A 16,515-nucleotide genomic window follows, 5' to 3' on the forward strand; every position below is an offset into this window, starting at 1 on the left:
TCAAGCCCTGACCGTCAGTCACAGAAAATCCACACTCCCACCCTACCCCACCCCACACAGATGTCCACCAACTGTCTCTGACAGCCTTTGCAGTTTTTATTATCACGACTAGAAAGGAAGTCAACCCACCTAACATCACAGTGTGGGCAAAGGCTAACGGCACCCCTGCCTAGCCACTCTGTGCCAGAGCCAGGGACAGAAGTGCCGAGGCAGCTCTTGCCCCTGCTCTGAAGAAACGCTCACAGTCACGTTAAATACACTTGAGGCTGGTGCCAAAGCCCTGGTACCTTGAGAGGCCCAGGAGAATACTTTGACTTCTTTAAAATCATCAAGAAGTGGAGATGGAGGTGGCTCTGCAGTTAAAAGAGTTTGCTGTCTTGACAGAGGACCCAGGTTTGGTCCCCAGCATCCACACACCCGCTTAGAACCCTCTGTAACTGCAGTTCAGATCTGATCTCTTCTGGCCTCCCAGGGCAGCAGGTTTACATGTGGTATACAGAGATACATGTTGGCAAACACTCATACACGTAAAACCATCTTTACATTGACCAAGGCAGCTCAGTCAGTCATCAGGGTCTCGAGGGAGGGAGGGAGGGAGCAAGGATTAAAGAAAAAAAAAAAAAAAAAAGACAATTAGACAACGTTATACTATGACCCCAGCAAATGCTGAAATGGGTTTATTTTTTTTTTTTCCCAGTCTGCTTTTACACCATTCTCAGTACATGCAAAAAATAGGGTCAGTTCTACCTTAAGGGTAAAGTAGTCAAGGCGTAAACAAAGGTCCCATGATTGCTGTATATTCAGGGACTTAAGACGATCAAGATACAAAGAACACATTCCTCAGCTGTATTTATCTTGAGCCTACTTCCTTGTCCTAGTAAATCCAACATAAATCATTCTTGCCAATATTCTTGAAGGGGCATCAGGAACTCTTCACGTTACTGGAGTTGAGTTTCACACGCTCTGACCGAAGAGGGAGGTTGGGTGAATTCACTCCACCTTGGAAACCCCATGCTTCTAGCCAACCACATGGCCTACCCAAATTAAACAGTAATTACCAAGGTTAGGAAAGGGCCTTGTCAAGACAGGTTTGTCCCCAGATTTAGCTCAGCCTTGACCCCTGCGGCCTCACCTCCTGTCTCCGATGCCTATAAATGCCCACCCTGTCCACATCAGCCAGTCCTCAACACCTGAGCCATGTTGGGAATTACAGTCCTCGCTGCCATCCTGGCCTGCGGTAAGCTTGGGTGTGGGGACCAGCTGCATCCAGCTGGCTGTAAGATCAAGCTGGCCTCGGGGTGTCCTCTGCTCCCCCAAAAAGGCACTTTTGGGGTCCTGTGTGGATTCACCCACTGAGCATGTGTGTGTCAGTTAAGCCTCTTCCAGATTGGTAGGTCCCAGAGAGGAGATGGAGAGTTTCCTCCAGGGTATGAGGTTCAGACAGGAGACCCTGGGCAAGGCCCACAGTAGGCGCTTCACTCTGGGTTTACTCTAGGGAGCCACTGGGCCTGTGTTTCTCACCTGTGTCCCCCACCCCCACCCCTGGGGGGTTTTCACTTTTCCATTTTGGTGACATTCTCCCAGATTACAAACTGAGGGTGCGATGGGGTTTGTTTTGTTTTTGACAAGTGAAAGCTCTTGATCGGGAATCCTAAAGGCTCTCTAGAAGCAGGAGTAAGCTGGACCCTACATATGCTGGGTCTGTCAACAGCCGGGTCTCGGAGGTCCAGTGATGCTGCCAGAGGACCACATGCTGCCTAACAGCCAGAATGCCGGCTCCATCAGACCTACCTCAGAGCATGGGCTCTTAACCCATCCACACAACATCTGAGATGTGGCAGTGTGGGACTCTGTGTGGTCCACAGTGAGCATCCTTCCATCACACACTGCACTGTGACCCACAGAAGATATCCTCAGTCCCTTGGGAGACCAATCGCTGCCTGTTCCTCTCACTTCTTCTGTGTGTCTCTTTAAATGTGTCAAGTGGCTCAGTTCTCGGGAGACTCCCAGGTTAAGGTCATTCTTCCCACATCATGCACACACACACACAAACACACACACACAAAGGGAAACTGAGGCCCTGAGAGCCAAGTGGACTCTCCTGAGTCACCAAGTGGGATACCAACCACCAAACCGGAGCATTCTCATCTTCCCCTTCTCAGAGGGCCAGCCTGCTCACCTGCACTCCCCTCTCTCCCCAGCCTCCAGCTGTGGAGACCCCACTTTCCCACCCAACCTGTCAACCAGGGTGGTAGGAGGAGAGGATGCTGTCCCCCATAGCTGGCCTTGGCAGGTAAGCATGCTGTGAAGCAGATGCAGTGGTTGGAGGGGCAGGGTTTGGCATCCCCGGAGGGCTGATGTGTGGTCCTTCTGCAGGTTTCTCTTCAGTACCTCAGGGATGACACATGGAGGCACACCTGTGGAGGTAGTCTCATCACCACCAGCCATGTCCTCACTGCCGCCCACTGCATCAAGTGAGTCGGGGGTGACACCTGCAGACCAGCGAGGAGCCAACCAACAGTCCAGGCACTGGACTCTGTTAGCTGTTCTCCCTGCCAACTCGCTTGTTCGTTTATTCAGTAGAAAACCTTTCTTGTGCACCTACTGTGTGTTCAAGAAACGGCAAAGAAGACAAAAACTAGCCTCCTGGGCTATTCTAGCAGAAGGCAGAGCGGCGTATGAACAAGTAACTTATCAAATAAAAATGAGGCTGGAAGAATCAGGAGGGTACAAGGTGATTCTAGTTCAAATTAGAAGAAGATAGCCCAGAACTGGGAGGGAGGGAGGGAGACAGGGAGGGAGGAAAGGAAGGAGGGGGGGGGACTAAAATCATAAAATAAGGAAGCTTGGGGTATAGCTTGGTTGGTAGAGTTTTTTCTTAGCATGCATAAAGTCCTGGGTAGACACACACACACACACACACACACACCTTAATGCCACATAAAAACAGGTGTGCTAATACACACCTGTAACCCTGTCACTTGAGAAGTGGAGGAAGGGAGATCAGAGGTTTGAAGGCTATCTTTGGCTACGCATTTGAGGCCAGCCTGGGCTAAAAAGAAGCAAGAAGGAAAGCGGCAGGGTAAAGAGGGAAGGAGGAAGTGAGGGAGGAAAAAAAGGAAAGAGAAAGAGAGAGACAGAAAGAAAGAGAAGATCTCTCTAAAAAGGGCAAAGACATAAAAGGGCCTGTCACTGATCTGTGGGATTCCAGGATGAGCCTGAAGGGGGAGCCTCTGAGAACTGAGGTTGGCCTACTGTGAGCAAAGTGTGAGGACAGGTGGGGGAGTGGGCGTGGGGGATGAGGGGAGTCGGATGTATATGCAAGGACCACAGTTTGACTGGAAAGAGGCAGAGCTGTGGGAGGGGCTTCAGGGGTGTGGGTTAGCACCTCAACAGTCAGGGGAAGACAAGTATGATGGCGCTTGCCTGCCATCTTAGGGCAGGAGGATCTTGTACTAGGGAGGACAGAGCCAAGCAGATGTCACTCAGGTGCCTACAGCCATGTGGAAGCCTGAGTCAGTAGCAATAGTCTCGTCTTCTCCTTTAGTCTGCCAGTCTAGAGCAGCAAGGCCTGACCTGACCCAAGTCCCTTGCTCTAAGCTGTGGTCCTTCTCCAAGCTTGCACAGAGTCAATGAGAACAGACTCCCCCTTTCCCACAAAGCCCTACTGTCACAAGAGGACCAGGTCTCTAAAACTGTCAATTCCCTATTGGCCCTGCCTGAGGCCATTTGACGACCCTCCCTTCTCACTTCTAGCAAATCCTTTACCTACCGTGTGGCCCTGGGAAAGTATAATCTGACAGTGGAGGATGAGGAAGGCTCCGTGTATGCTGAGGTGGACACCATCCACGTCCATGAGAAGTGGAACCCCCTCCTGTTGTGGTGAGTGCCAGCCCTGGGGCAGCATGGGAGGAGGGTCCCCAAGACAGCGGAGCCACAGAGTCTGGCCCCAGCACTTGGCACGCCCAGTCCGCAGGAACACAGATGACACCACCCAGTCCTTCACACTGACCAAGGATAACGGTTAAGTACACAGGTATCTCTATGCCCCTGGCCCCACACCATACTTTCCAAAATTCACTCAGCCAGAGGCTGAGCCAAGAGCCACCTATACGGAGTGTTGAGCGCATGCCCAGATTGCAGCAGGCATGTGAGATGCCACCTTTCCTCTAAGTGTTACAACAGCCCTGGACAGAGAACTGAAGCTCCGAGAAGAAATATACCCCATGTGGACTTTGGTGGCACACTGTTCTAATCCCTGCAGAGGCAGGAGGGTCTTTGGAAATTCAAGGCCAGCAGTTAGATCTGCACAAGTTCCAGAATGGTCAGAGCTAGTTGAAGAGATTCTGTCTCAAAACAACACAACACAACACAATATAACAGCCAGATAGTAGTGGTGGTGCACACCTTTAAGTCCAGAACTAGGGAGGCAAAGGCAGGTGGATCTCTGAGTTCGAAGCCAGTGTGGTCTATAGAGTGGGCTCCAGAACAGCCAGGGGTACACAGAAAAAATGCTATCTCAAAAAACCAAAGCTAAAGAGAGGAGAGAGAGAGAGAGAGAGAGAGAGAGAGAGAGAGACAGAGACAGAGACAGAGACAGAGAGACAGAGACAGACAGAGACAGAGAGTACTTAAATGAATCTGCACATGCCTTTGTCATCACGTTGGACCAGCTGCAGCTTGCCCACAGGGGGTCATAACCTACAGTGGTTCTGAAGATTTCTCTCTGTTGAGCTGTCATGAGCTGGCCTGTGAGGAAGAAGCCACATCTTAGGGGACAGGTGCACCTACTGGAAGGTCATTTAGGATTGGAAAGGTGGCTGCACGGCTAAGAGCACTTGTTGTGTGTCTTGGGGTTTCTGAAGCCATGGTAAATATCATGCCAAAAACAACTTGGCAAGAAAAGGATTTACCTTTTGTTTTTTCATTTTTGTTTTTTTCAAAACCTGCCTCTGCCTCCAGAGTGCTGGGATTAAAGGTGTGTGCCACCAGTACCCGGCAAGGTTTGTTTTATCTTAGACTTCCACGTTACCGCCCATCACTGAGGGAAATGGAGCAAGAACTCAAGCAGGTCAGGAACGCAGAGGCAGGAACTGATGTGGATGCCATGGAGAAATGCTGCTTACTGGCTTGCTCCTCGTGGCTACTCACCAGGACCGCCAGCCCAGGGACGGCCCCGCCCACAATGGGCTGGGTCCTCCCTTGTCAATCATCAATCAAGGGAACGCCCCACAGCCTGGCCTACAGGCCAATCCTACCAAAGCATTTTTTTCTCAGCTATGATGCCTTCTTCCCACATGATCCTCACTTGTGTCAAACGGACATAAAATTAGACAGCACACTGTGCGAACCAGAGGTCCCAAGTTCAGATCCCCAGTGCCCACATGAGAAGCTGGGTGAGGTAACCCCAGTGCTGTGGGAGGTGGAGACGTAAGGATCACTAGGGATTGCTGGCTGGCAGTTTCACCTGATGAGAGACGATGTCCAGGAATAAGGTGGTGAGGGATAGACCACACACAGAGACACACACACAGACACACACAAGCCATTTGTCCTCCAGAGTCGTCCCCCCTCAACTTTGCGACCTAGCTGTCAATAGATCCCTGGCCACCAAAGTATGGCCCACTTGCCACACCTCCACTTTGCATTCCAGGAACGATATTGCCATCATCAAGTTGGCTGAGCCTGTGGAGCTGAGTGACACCATCCAGTTGGCCTGCCTCCCAGAGCAAGGTTCCTTGCTGCCTCAGGACTATCCCTGCTATGTCACTGGCTGGGGTCGCCTCTGGAGTGAGTATAGCCAGCGCTGGGAAATCCCCGAGGCTTCCTGGAGGAGGTGCCGTTGTCCATCAGCATGTCTCCCTCCCACGTTCTCCCTCCCGCCTGATGTTTCCACAGACTTTAAAGCTTTGTCATCCTAAGAGCTAGTATTTATTATTTAGTTCAGGCCATGTGACAAGCATGTCACAAGTAAATGTGACAGCTGACACGGGGATTAAATAGGCTAGAACACGTCAGGGGTTAGAAAAGGAATGTGCTCATTTGCCCCAGCCATGGGAATAAGCTAAAAACAAAAGGCAGGCCTGTGATCCAGAGCGTGGAAGGTGGAAACCGGAGAATCAGGAGTTCAAGGTTACTACATAGGGAGTTTGAGGCTAACCTGGGCTACATGAGAACCTGTATCAAAATAATTAACTAACTAACTAGCTAGCTAACTAATGTTGTCCCCTTAGGGGTAGGAGGCTCAAAACTAACTAACCAACTAACTAACGCTGTCCCCTTAGGGGTAGGAGGCTCCATGTCATGGCAGACAGATGCCCAAGAAGATGCCAGCTGAACTAGATAGTTGAACGGGAGTTAGAACTATTAAGAAGGCTTGGAGATAGCAGAGGTTAGCTCTCAAGACATCCTGCAGGAGGAAAGCCTTTAGATATATCCCCTAAAGATGGAATGAGGGAAGGAAATGAGCTGACAAGCCCCCAAGATCCCAACTGAGGCAGAAAGGTCACAGGTCAACCTGCCTCAGTACAGAGTGAATTGGAGACCAGCCTGGGCAACACAGGGAGCCCCTGCCACAAAATAAAAAGTTAAAAGAAGGTTCAGTGGTAGGGTGCTTGCCTATCCTGCTCAGAGGCCTGGGTTCGATCCTTCCAACAGTAAAACAGAAAGGGGAAGAAAAATTAAGACTCCAAACTAAAGGCACATAGTCCCCAAGGGACTGTGTGTGACCCAAAGACTTGAGCCATCCCAATGAAGGGCACACTGACGGTTTCCTCGGCCTTCCATACACTCTGTCTCCTGCTGGCTGGAGGCCAGAGCCAGGGCTGAGCGGAGGGCACAGGCTGACTCCCTGCATGGCTGCTCTCTCCCCAGCCAACGGTCCCATTGCCGAAGTGCTCCAGCAGGGCCTGCAGCCCATAGTGAGCCATGCCACGTGCTCCAGGCTGGACTGGTGGTTCATCAAGGTCCGGAAGACGATGGTGTGCGCTGGGGGTGATGGTGTCATCTCTGCCTGTAATGTGAGTGTCCTGACCCCACATCAGGGGGCAGCAGGGAGGTGGGCAGAGCAGGGTTAGGGTGGAGCAAATCACACCCCTCCTCTCCCAGAAGCCGGGCCCTGGGATTGTGCAGCCCACCCCTCTCTGCTCACCCCCCAGTGCATGGGGAGAGGCAGAGGGCTGGACATGAGTGATTCAAGTTCAAGTCTCAGTGCCAGCAATTGGGGTGGGGGGAGAGGGGGTAAAGGCCCTTTCCACCAAGGCTGGTGACCTGAGTTTGGTCCCCAGAACCCACATGGTGGAAGGAGAGAATCAGCTCTCACAGTTGTCCTGTGATCTCCATACATGCACTGTCGCGTGGATGCGTGCACATGTGGGTGTGTGTGTGTACACACACTCACAAAATGAAAATGAAAACAATAAACCCCTGAGGCTAGGGCTGGAGAGATAATTGAGTTGATAGAGTTTGTCTTACAAGTGTAAGGAGCTGAACTCGATCCCCAGAAGCCACGTTATGGGAATGCCAAGCACGGTGGTGCACCTGAATCCCAGTGCTAGGGAGGTAGAGACCAGAGAATTCCCGGGGCTCACCGGCCAGTGCGTCTAGCCCAACTGGCCAGCTGCAGGCCAGAGAGTGCCTTCTGGTTTTACATATATACACATATATCTGCATGCACACTGCACAAATACCTGAATACACACACACACACACACACACACACACACACACACACAAATACACACCTTCATCCTCACACGCAGACACACATGCACACATACCTTCATCCTCACACACACATACACACATACCTCCATACACACACACATACATACACATATACCTTCATCCAAAAACACACATGCATGCATATCTTCATTTACACATACACATGCATGCACAGCTTCACTCCCACAAGCACACATTCATGCACGCCTACATACACACAGGCATGTACAGATACACATCAAAAATGAAGTCATAGTAACTACTTCACAGAACCATTGTGAATGTGTCTAACAGAACAAAATGGCTTCCTTCATGTTCCATACATGTTCCTAAAGGCTCCAGTCGGAGGAGACAGGGACTCAGATCAGAGTAAGACCAGAACCATAAAACACCCAGAAAATGTCCATTCTGAAGCACACCAGCCTCCCTTCCTTCTCAGGCCTCTTCAGGGTTCCTAGCCTCCTTGACTCTCTGGGCAGAACACAGCAACTTACACAATCCCTGAACAGTGAGGGAAACTGAGGCAGAGTATATTAGCATCATCCCAGATCACAGCAAACCAAGAGCTAGCTGACACCTCAGGGCTTTACAAGATGAGGCCAAAGTTATCCCTACTCTTTCTCTGTCAGAATCCTCACAGCTAGCCTGAGGCCTGAATAATAGTAGGTATGGAGTCAGAGGGCCCAGCTCACATCCTCGCAGCAGCCAAAGCCAGTCTCTGGGGGTGGATTGGAGCTGAGGCCTACTGTTCTGCTGCAGGGAGACTCTGGCGGCCCACTGAACTGCCAAGCGGAAGATGGCTCATGGCAGGTGCATGGCATCGTGAGCTTCGGTTCCAGTCAAGGCTGCAATGTACAAAAGAAACCAGTGGTCTTCACCCGAGTGTCTGCCTATAATGACTGGATCGATGAGGTAGGTGTCCCCTGCGCCTGTCCCTGGGCCTCTGAGCCCACCTCCTCCTGCAGCCTCCCCTTCACTGGCCCCTTTCTGGATGTAATCACTGGTCACTAGGGCCCACATTCAAGTTCACTCTTCCATTCACGGAGAGACCCTGGCTGAATCCTTCTCGGAGCAGGTCTTGAGTTAGGAATGGGGGGAGGGGCGGCTCACAGCGGGGGGCATATGGGTGGCCGCATAAAGGCTTAAGGACCTGGGGACAGAGGCAGGAGGTATAGGGTGTATTCTGAGTCCACAAGCACTATGCTCTGAAGAGCTGGGGGACCCTAGAGCCTTTGGGCAGACACCAGGCCCCCGCCATGCGTCTCCTGGGAACCTATTACCCTGCAGAGAACTTTGTGCTGCCCCAGAAGGTAGCATGTCCCAGGGTCACTCACACAGGCTTCTGCTTCTCCAGAAAATACAACTGTGAAGAGCCGGTTCCAGAAATCTCTCGGCCTATCTCCCACCAGCAATAAATCTCTTTCCATGAATGCCTGAGTCCATTAATTTATGTCTTCTGGGGGTTCCTGGATCTCCAAGCACTGGAAACAGATACCCCAGGCCAGGCCGTAGAGACTTTTAAGGCAAGTGTCTTTATCATTAGTAATTATAATTAGTGATTTTTTTTTTTTTTTTTTTTTTTTTTTTTTTTTGGTTTTTCAAGACAGGGTTTCTCTGTGTAGCCCTGGCTGTCCTGGAAGTCACTCTGTAGACCAGGCTGGCCTCGAACTCAGAAATCTGCCTGCCTCTGCCTCCCAAGTGCTGGGATTAAAGGCGTGCGCCACCACCTCCCGGCAATTGTTAATTTTCTAAATTGAGGTTTCCTCTTCTCTGATGTCAACCTTGTGTCAAGTTGACATCAACTAGCCAGCCCAGCCGACCCCTTGTCCAACTCGACACACAAACATACTTGTTAAGCCATATTTCCTTCCTTGTTCGTCCCCAAGAGCACACATTAATACGAACATCACAATGAAAAACATTCCAAGTCTTAAAAGTCCCACTGTCCTTACAAATCCAAACACTTTGAAATTCAGTCTATTTAAAAAAAAAAAAAAAAAAAATCCTAAGTCTCTTTCAAATCCTTGAATCTCTTTTAAAATTCAGTCTCTCAACTGATGGCTCCTATAACATCAAAAATAAATTAAATTTTTTTTTTTTTTTTTTTTTTTTTTTTTTTTGCTTAAAGAATTAAGCACCTGGGGGCAGGGAATCCAGAGGGAGAAAGATAAAATATTCAATAAAAAAGAAAAATATTCTGAAAAAAAAAATAAAAGAGGGAAGAACCAGGGTACAGTAACAATAAAATCAAAGCAAAATCAAACTTCAATTGTAAATAACTCAGGATCCAATGTCTTGGATCCACTCAGTGTCTTCTGGAATCTTCCAAAGGGCTTGGATCCCTTCTCCAGCCCTGCCCTCTGTAACACACATAGCTTGTCTTCTAGGCTCTAGCTGGCTCCACTCCACTGATGCTGCTATTCTTGGTGATCATCCCATGGTACTGGCATCTCCAATACGCTGGGGTCTTCTGCTACAATTAGGCTGTGCTTTCTCCAATAGTCTCGCCTGGACTCCCTTAAGGGACTCTAACCCAGCCACTCGGTGCCCAACCCTCAGCTGTTCTCCATGACCCCTTCAAACCTTCAAAACCAGCATCACTGCACGGTGACTCTTACCCTACCGAGTTGGACTGCCAATGTGAGGTACAACCTTGACCATGCCTGGAACACAGCTTCTGTGTAGTAGCTCTCAAGGGTTAGACTTTTACCTCAACAATCTTAGCCTTGTCTTAATCACCACTAGTTTCTCAGCTTTAGCCAACCAGCACCGTGTATGCCAGCAAAGCAAAGCTTTCACTTTAGTAATAACAGTATCTTGCTAATCACAACTGATTTGTCAGCCCCAGCTAACCAGAACCACAGAATCTTAACTCAAAATAGCTATTGGCCCCGATAGAGCCTTTGATCTCCCTTCTGAAACTTCACAAGCCATCTCTATTGTTTGCTTGACTTCTTCTGAGCTCCCACAGAACTTCCCACTGAGCTCTCAACACCCAACAGCTTTTTCAGCCCAAAAGTTCCAAAGTTCTTCCTCAGTTCTCCTCAAAACCTGGTCAGATCTGTCACAGCAACGCCGCCACTATGATGGTCCCATCTTGTCTTAGAGTTTCTATTACTGAGAGGACTCACCATGACCAGAAAGCAATGCGGGGAGGAAAGGGTGGCTCATACTTCCTTCCACATCACAATTCGTCATCAGAGGAAGTCAGGGCAGGAACCTGGATGTAGCAGCTGATGCAGAGGCCGTGGAGGGTGCTGCTTACAAGACCTGGGTTAAATGAATCATGATCCCTGAAAAGTTCCCATCATGATCCCCAGAACCTATGAGCATGGAACTTCCCGGCGCAGGGCTACGGGGAATTTTCAGATTTGATTTAGAGTCTTGACATGGGGTGCTCCACCTGTGTTTAAGTTTCAGCATCACTTTGACCTGGTGGAAACAGCTTAAACTGGGGAAAAGGTTACTTTCTTTATGACTTCAGAGCTTTATGGCAGAAGGGCATGGCTGGGTGTGAGGCCAGGGATGTAACCCTGAAGCCCCTCCTTTGCCCACCAGTAGCCACGTCAAACTTCCTCTCCCCTTATAAGGTCCTGTCCAGCAGCAACTGGAATTCCTCCTTATGCAAATGAGGTGTCCCCATCACCTGGCCCCAGCCAATGATTGGGCTCGCCTTGAAAGCCCCTACCCACCCCATAATGGTTTAAGTAGCTTTTGCTCCCCCCATTAAATGAACTGTCTCACTGAAGTCTGCGCTTGCTGTGCTCACAGCAACTTGTGATCTCTTCTGCTCCTGGCTGTCCTGCTCTGCTTCCCTTCTCAGGAGTTGCGGGTCTCGAAGGACCACTATGGGCAGGGAGGCAGAGCCTGAACGGCAGCTGGGCAGCAGATACCATGGGGGTGTGAAGCAGAGAAAACAGTAACAGGAAAGGGATAAAAAAGACACAACCCTAAGAACACACCCCTCCCCCAAGACCTACTTACTCCAGCCAGGCTCCGCCCTCCAGTCCCCCTCTTCTTCCTAATCACTCACTGAAATGTTGAATCCATAGCAAAATGAAACTGTGAATAAGACCAGAATCCTCCTGGCCAAACTCTTTCCAGAAAGGTCACAAACACACCCGAAGATGTGGTTTTTTGTTTTTTGTTTTTTGTTTTTTGTTTTTTGTTTTTTGTTTTGAGACAGGGTTTCTCTGTGTAGCCCTGGCTGTCCTGGAACTCACTCTGTAGACCAGGCTGGCCTCGAACTCAGAAATCCGCCTGCCTCTGCCTCCCAAGTTCTGGGATTAAAGGCGTGCACCACCACTGCCCGGCAAGATGTGCTTTCAAAATTTCTTAGGTGACCCTCAATATAGTCAAGTTGACAGTCAAGATGGACCACAGGCAGAGATACTGGGCTGCAATCAGTGGGGTCCCCAGAAGGAGGAGACAAGAGAATCACACGAGAGATATAAAGGTGAAGGATGAGACTCCCCCCCCCCCCGCCGTGGGGGGTCAGGGTCAGGGAGTCAGGGAGACAGGAACAGGGAGGAGGGTCCATAAGACAAGAGATTCAGGCAGTCACCAGGAGCTGAAAAGGATCCAGAGGGATTCTTCTGGTGCTTGCAAAGGAAGCCAGCCCTGCTGACACAATAACAGCCCTGCAGAAAACATTGGACTCCTTGTCTCCAGAGCTGTAAGATGAAAAATTGACGTGGTGGTGTTCCTTTTACCATAGCCAAAGCAACTCCTGTCAGAAGGACCCTGTAGGACTCAGGGATAAAGGAGGGTCGTGAAGGACTCTCTGGGACCAGTGGGAGGAGGGCAATATTGGGGGACTTGATCTGAGAGACCACAAACTCATGATTGGAAGGGAGGAGGATTCGAACTCTGGCTTTAACTATCCCTCCTCCTGTGCTCGTGTGTGTGTGTGTGTGTGTGTGTGTGTGTGTGTGAAAGAGAGAGACAGAGAGAGAGAGAGAGAGAGAGAGAGAGTCTCTATTCTGTACCTCTGGCTGTCCTAGACCTCACTATGAACCAGGCTGGCCTTGAACTCACAGAAATCTGCCTGCCTCTGCCTCTCAGGGGTTAAAGGTGTGCACTACCATGCCCAGCTTCTCCCCCACCCCACCCCCCACTCCCGTTTTCTTTTTCTTCGTGGTGTTGATGAGAGAAACAGATCTCACCTCAAGGGAATAAAATGCACGGTTTATTCTGGAACCAAATTTGAGCGACAGTGACCCAGGAATGCAGATTTCGGTCTCCTGAAATATATGGTAATAATACTCCAATGAGGTAGCAATTTTATGACCTTTTTTTAGTAACATAACAAAGAAAGCCACAAATGAAGCTACCATTCAAATATGATGGTGGTGACATCAGGTAAGCAGGTTATGAGAAGGGAGGATTCCTCCACAGTGCTCCTGGGGCTACCCAACAACACTTTATTTTGGGTAGAAAAGCAGGGTTTTGTTAAGTTAATACATTCCAAACTGTTTTTTTATCAGTTTGTCATGTCTGGGTAGCAGCAGGAAGTTTGTTTTGACACAGAGCTGGGAACAGGAGTGGTATTTAGTGGGCTAACGATTACGCAAGATAAAGTTAATTAGGCTCTGGACCTACGTCATTCCCACAGCTCCATGTCACTGCTGTCTCCACCAGTTAGCCAGACACAGCTTCTTTCTAGGAATTCACTGCGTTGAGGGTTGACTGGCTCTGGCTTCAGAGAGCCCAGTACCCATGGTGCTGCCACTGGGTAAGAGTAGCAATTACTCTGACTCACACATGCCACCGAGAACCACCCAATTCCAGCTTTCCTCAGCCACAGAGAACCCTGGCCGCTATCCCTTCTAGAAGAGAACCTTAGATTCTGAGAGACTTAATCCCTCCCCACCACCTCCAGACCACACAGCCAGGAGGAACAGGGCACCATGATTTAAAGTCTAACTCCACAGCTGTGCCCTAGATCGCCACATTATTCCAACAGGATCCTAAGGTCACACAAACCCTTTCATGTACAGAAGTGCTCTAGTAGCCAGGGAAGGGTGTAGGTGACAGGGAACAGCAGGAAACCCGGAGACAGATAGATGATAGATAGGTAGGTAGATAGACAGACATGGGCAGAGAGACAGACAAATGGGCTTAAAGTCCACAGAGAAAAAGTGATCATTGGGAGGCTGAGGCAGGTTCTGGGCTACAGAGTGAGACCTTTATGTAAAAAGGAAGAGAAAGAATGAACACCTCCCAAGAGCCGGGATGACACGTGTGTGCTCTACCTAACCACTGGATCCTTGGTTATACAGTGAATTTTAAAAATAGTTATTGTGGGGCTGGAGAGATGGCTCAGCAGTTGAGAGCACTGACTGTTCTTTCAGGGGTCCTGAGTTCAATTTCCAGCCACCACATGGTGGCTCACAACCATCTGTAATGAGATCTGATGCCCTCTTCTGGTGTGTCTGAAGACAGTGACAGTGTGCTCATATAAATAAATATATTTTATAAATAAATAAAATTTTAAAAAATAGTTATTGTGCATTACAGCATGAGGGGGTGCATACATGCCACATGGAGACATAAGAGGACAACTTTCAGGAGCTGGTTTTCCCCCCTTCCGGCTTTACACAGCAAATGCTTTACACACTAAGCCATCTTACCCTTCCTATAGTGAGTTTGAGGCTAACCTGAGCTACATGAGACCCTGCCTCACACACACATGCGAATATACACACACACACATCTAAACACAGCCACACACCCAACTAAATACATCCATGCATACACACAGAGACAAATGCATGCACACTTAGCACACAGATCATACAGATACATAAGCATGCACTTGCACACATACACACAGATATATACAAGTGCATACACACACACACACATATATATATATATATATATTCAAACACATGTATACTTATGTACACTCAAACTTTCATATACACACTAATATGTATTCATACATAGACACACACATGTGTACATGCTATGCATATATATGTACATATATACTCAAACACATTTGAACATACAAACATACAGATACACAGATACAGACCTGCATGTACACATACATGAATATAGGCAGACATGCATATAAACACAAACACACATAAACACTCATATACCCATGCACAAATATACATATACACATCTACAGCATATGTACACACATATACATGCATACACACAGAAAAACAAACACCTATACTTAAATTCACATATATTTCAATGCATATATATATACACACTCATACACAGAGATAGACATTCATATACATGTATATACTCACACACACATATACTGATACACATACACATGTTCATATACAAAGACATACTTAAACATACATATAGACAGAGACATACATATATTGACAAACATATACATACACCTAAACACAAACATATACACATACAGAGAGACATGCATATACACATGTACGAGCACACACACACACACACACACACACACACACATGCACACGCACACACACTGTTTACCCAGTTCCCCTTCTGAGACTCCAGAGTCTCTGCCAGGGTCAACAACATTGGCTTTGGTGCTGTCAGTAATGAATGTAAGATGTCACATGCTCTAGTGCCAAAACAATATCTCACCCGAGGTTATGTGCTGCAGATGCTGAATCCGGAGACCAGAGGTCCTTACGGGAGTTCTAACTTTCCAACTTTCAGTTTGATCCAAAGTTGCTGGTTCCAGCCACAAGGCCAGGCTGGGACCCCCAACCAGCCCACATGGACATGCCCTTGCTGAGCCCGGGTGCTGCAGCCAGGTGGCTGGCTTCTCAGAAGAACTGCTCTGAGTGTGTCATGAGAAGCTTACATCTGCGGCTCTGCTCCACCTGCAGGGGCTCAAGGTCACACAAGCCAGTTCAGAACTTGCTAGACAGTCACGGTATCCAAAAGTGCCAGAGTTGAGTAGTGGGGCTTAGGGGGATGGGGGCTGCTGTGCTGTTCCCTCTTGGCACAGAAGCCTCGATTGGATCCATGTGCTGCCCAGCCTTAGTCCTGGGAAAGTGGTCTGGATGAAGCCTCCCTGTTAAGACAAGGATGGAGCTTGTACTGCAGTCCCCACCAGTCCCTACACTACATCCCCTTCCCCACCAGGGAGGTCATGTGACCAGTGGCAAGCCGAATCAGCTTGTTGGGAAGATTTCCCTTAAGTTCTCCTGAAATAATCCGAGGCTACAAACCACAAAATGGGAAGAAATCCGCAGACGGGTGGCTTGTTCCCCAGGGTGCTTGTAGCAATGAGGACAGGACAGTTGTCTTTGGCTATCGAAACTGGGATTGGGATCTAAGGGGTGGGGCCGAGGATTCTCTGAAGGCCCCTACAATAAGACACCAAGTAAAACAGCTGATGGGGAGGGCATGCAGTTCAGTTGGCAGAGTGCTTGCCTGACAACCATGAAATGATGATTTCCGGCTGGAGAGATGGCTCAAGGGTTATGGATAGGGGGCTGGAGACAGAGCTCAGGAATGGGGCACCTGCCTAGCATGTGTAAGTCCCCAGGTTCGATTTGAGAGACAGAGAGATTGCGCATATATTCCTTCCATTTTGTAGGTAAACAACCCTCAGGCAAAGAGCCTGTCTGCTTTGCCCAAGGTCACAGAAGCAAGTGCCAAACTGCTGTTTTCTCAGTGACTTCATCTAGAGAAAACTTATTTTGATAGCAAAGCCAACACCCCGAGAAGAGTGCCACCTGCACCTTGACTTTTAAGGGAAACTGACATTGACACTTCCAACATGGCTGTTTCCAACATGGCTGCTTCCAACATGGCTGCTTT

General features: G+C 49.0%; 1 protein-coding gene across 1 annotated transcript; it reads left to right on the forward strand.

The window, feature by feature from the left end:
* The first annotated feature begins 1,079 nt into the window (after positions 1–1,079).
* On the forward strand, positions 1,080–9,155 carry Ctrc (chymotrypsin C). Its single transcript, XM_034503361.2, has 8 exons — positions 1,080–1,237; positions 2,202–2,293; positions 2,377–2,474; positions 3,757–3,882; positions 5,654–5,790; positions 6,874–7,019; positions 8,485–8,637; positions 9,080–9,155. The coding sequence occupies exons 1-8, from the start codon at positions 1,198–1,200 to the stop codon at positions 9,092–9,094; spliced, it is 807 nt and encodes a 268-aa protein (XP_034359252.1). The 5' UTR covers positions 1,080–1,197; the 3' UTR covers positions 9,095–9,155.
* The last annotated feature ends 7,360 nt before the right edge of the window (positions 9,156–16,515 follow it).

The sequence above is a fragment of the Arvicanthis niloticus genome, chromosome 5 (genome assembly GCF_011762505.2).
Source record: "Arvicanthis niloticus isolate mArvNil1 chromosome 5, mArvNil1.pat.X, whole genome shotgun sequence".
NCBI classification, from domain to species: Eukaryota; Metazoa; Chordata; class Mammalia; order Rodentia; family Muridae; genus Arvicanthis; species Arvicanthis niloticus.

Bases quoted from the DNA above. Each gene is read 5' to 3' on its own strand.
- Ctrc (XM_034503361.2), top strand. From the start codon at position 1,198: ATGTTGGGAATTACAGTCCTCGCTGCCATCCTGGCCTGCG. The intron at 3,883-5,653 runs GTGAGTGCCAGC...TTTGCATTCCAG, and splicing joins TGGAACCCCCTCCTGTTGTG to GAACGATATTGCCATCATCA. The intron at 7,020-8,484 runs GTGAGTGTCCTG...GTTCTGCTGCAG, and splicing joins GTGTCATCTCTGCCTGTAAT to GGAGACTCTGGCGGCCCACT.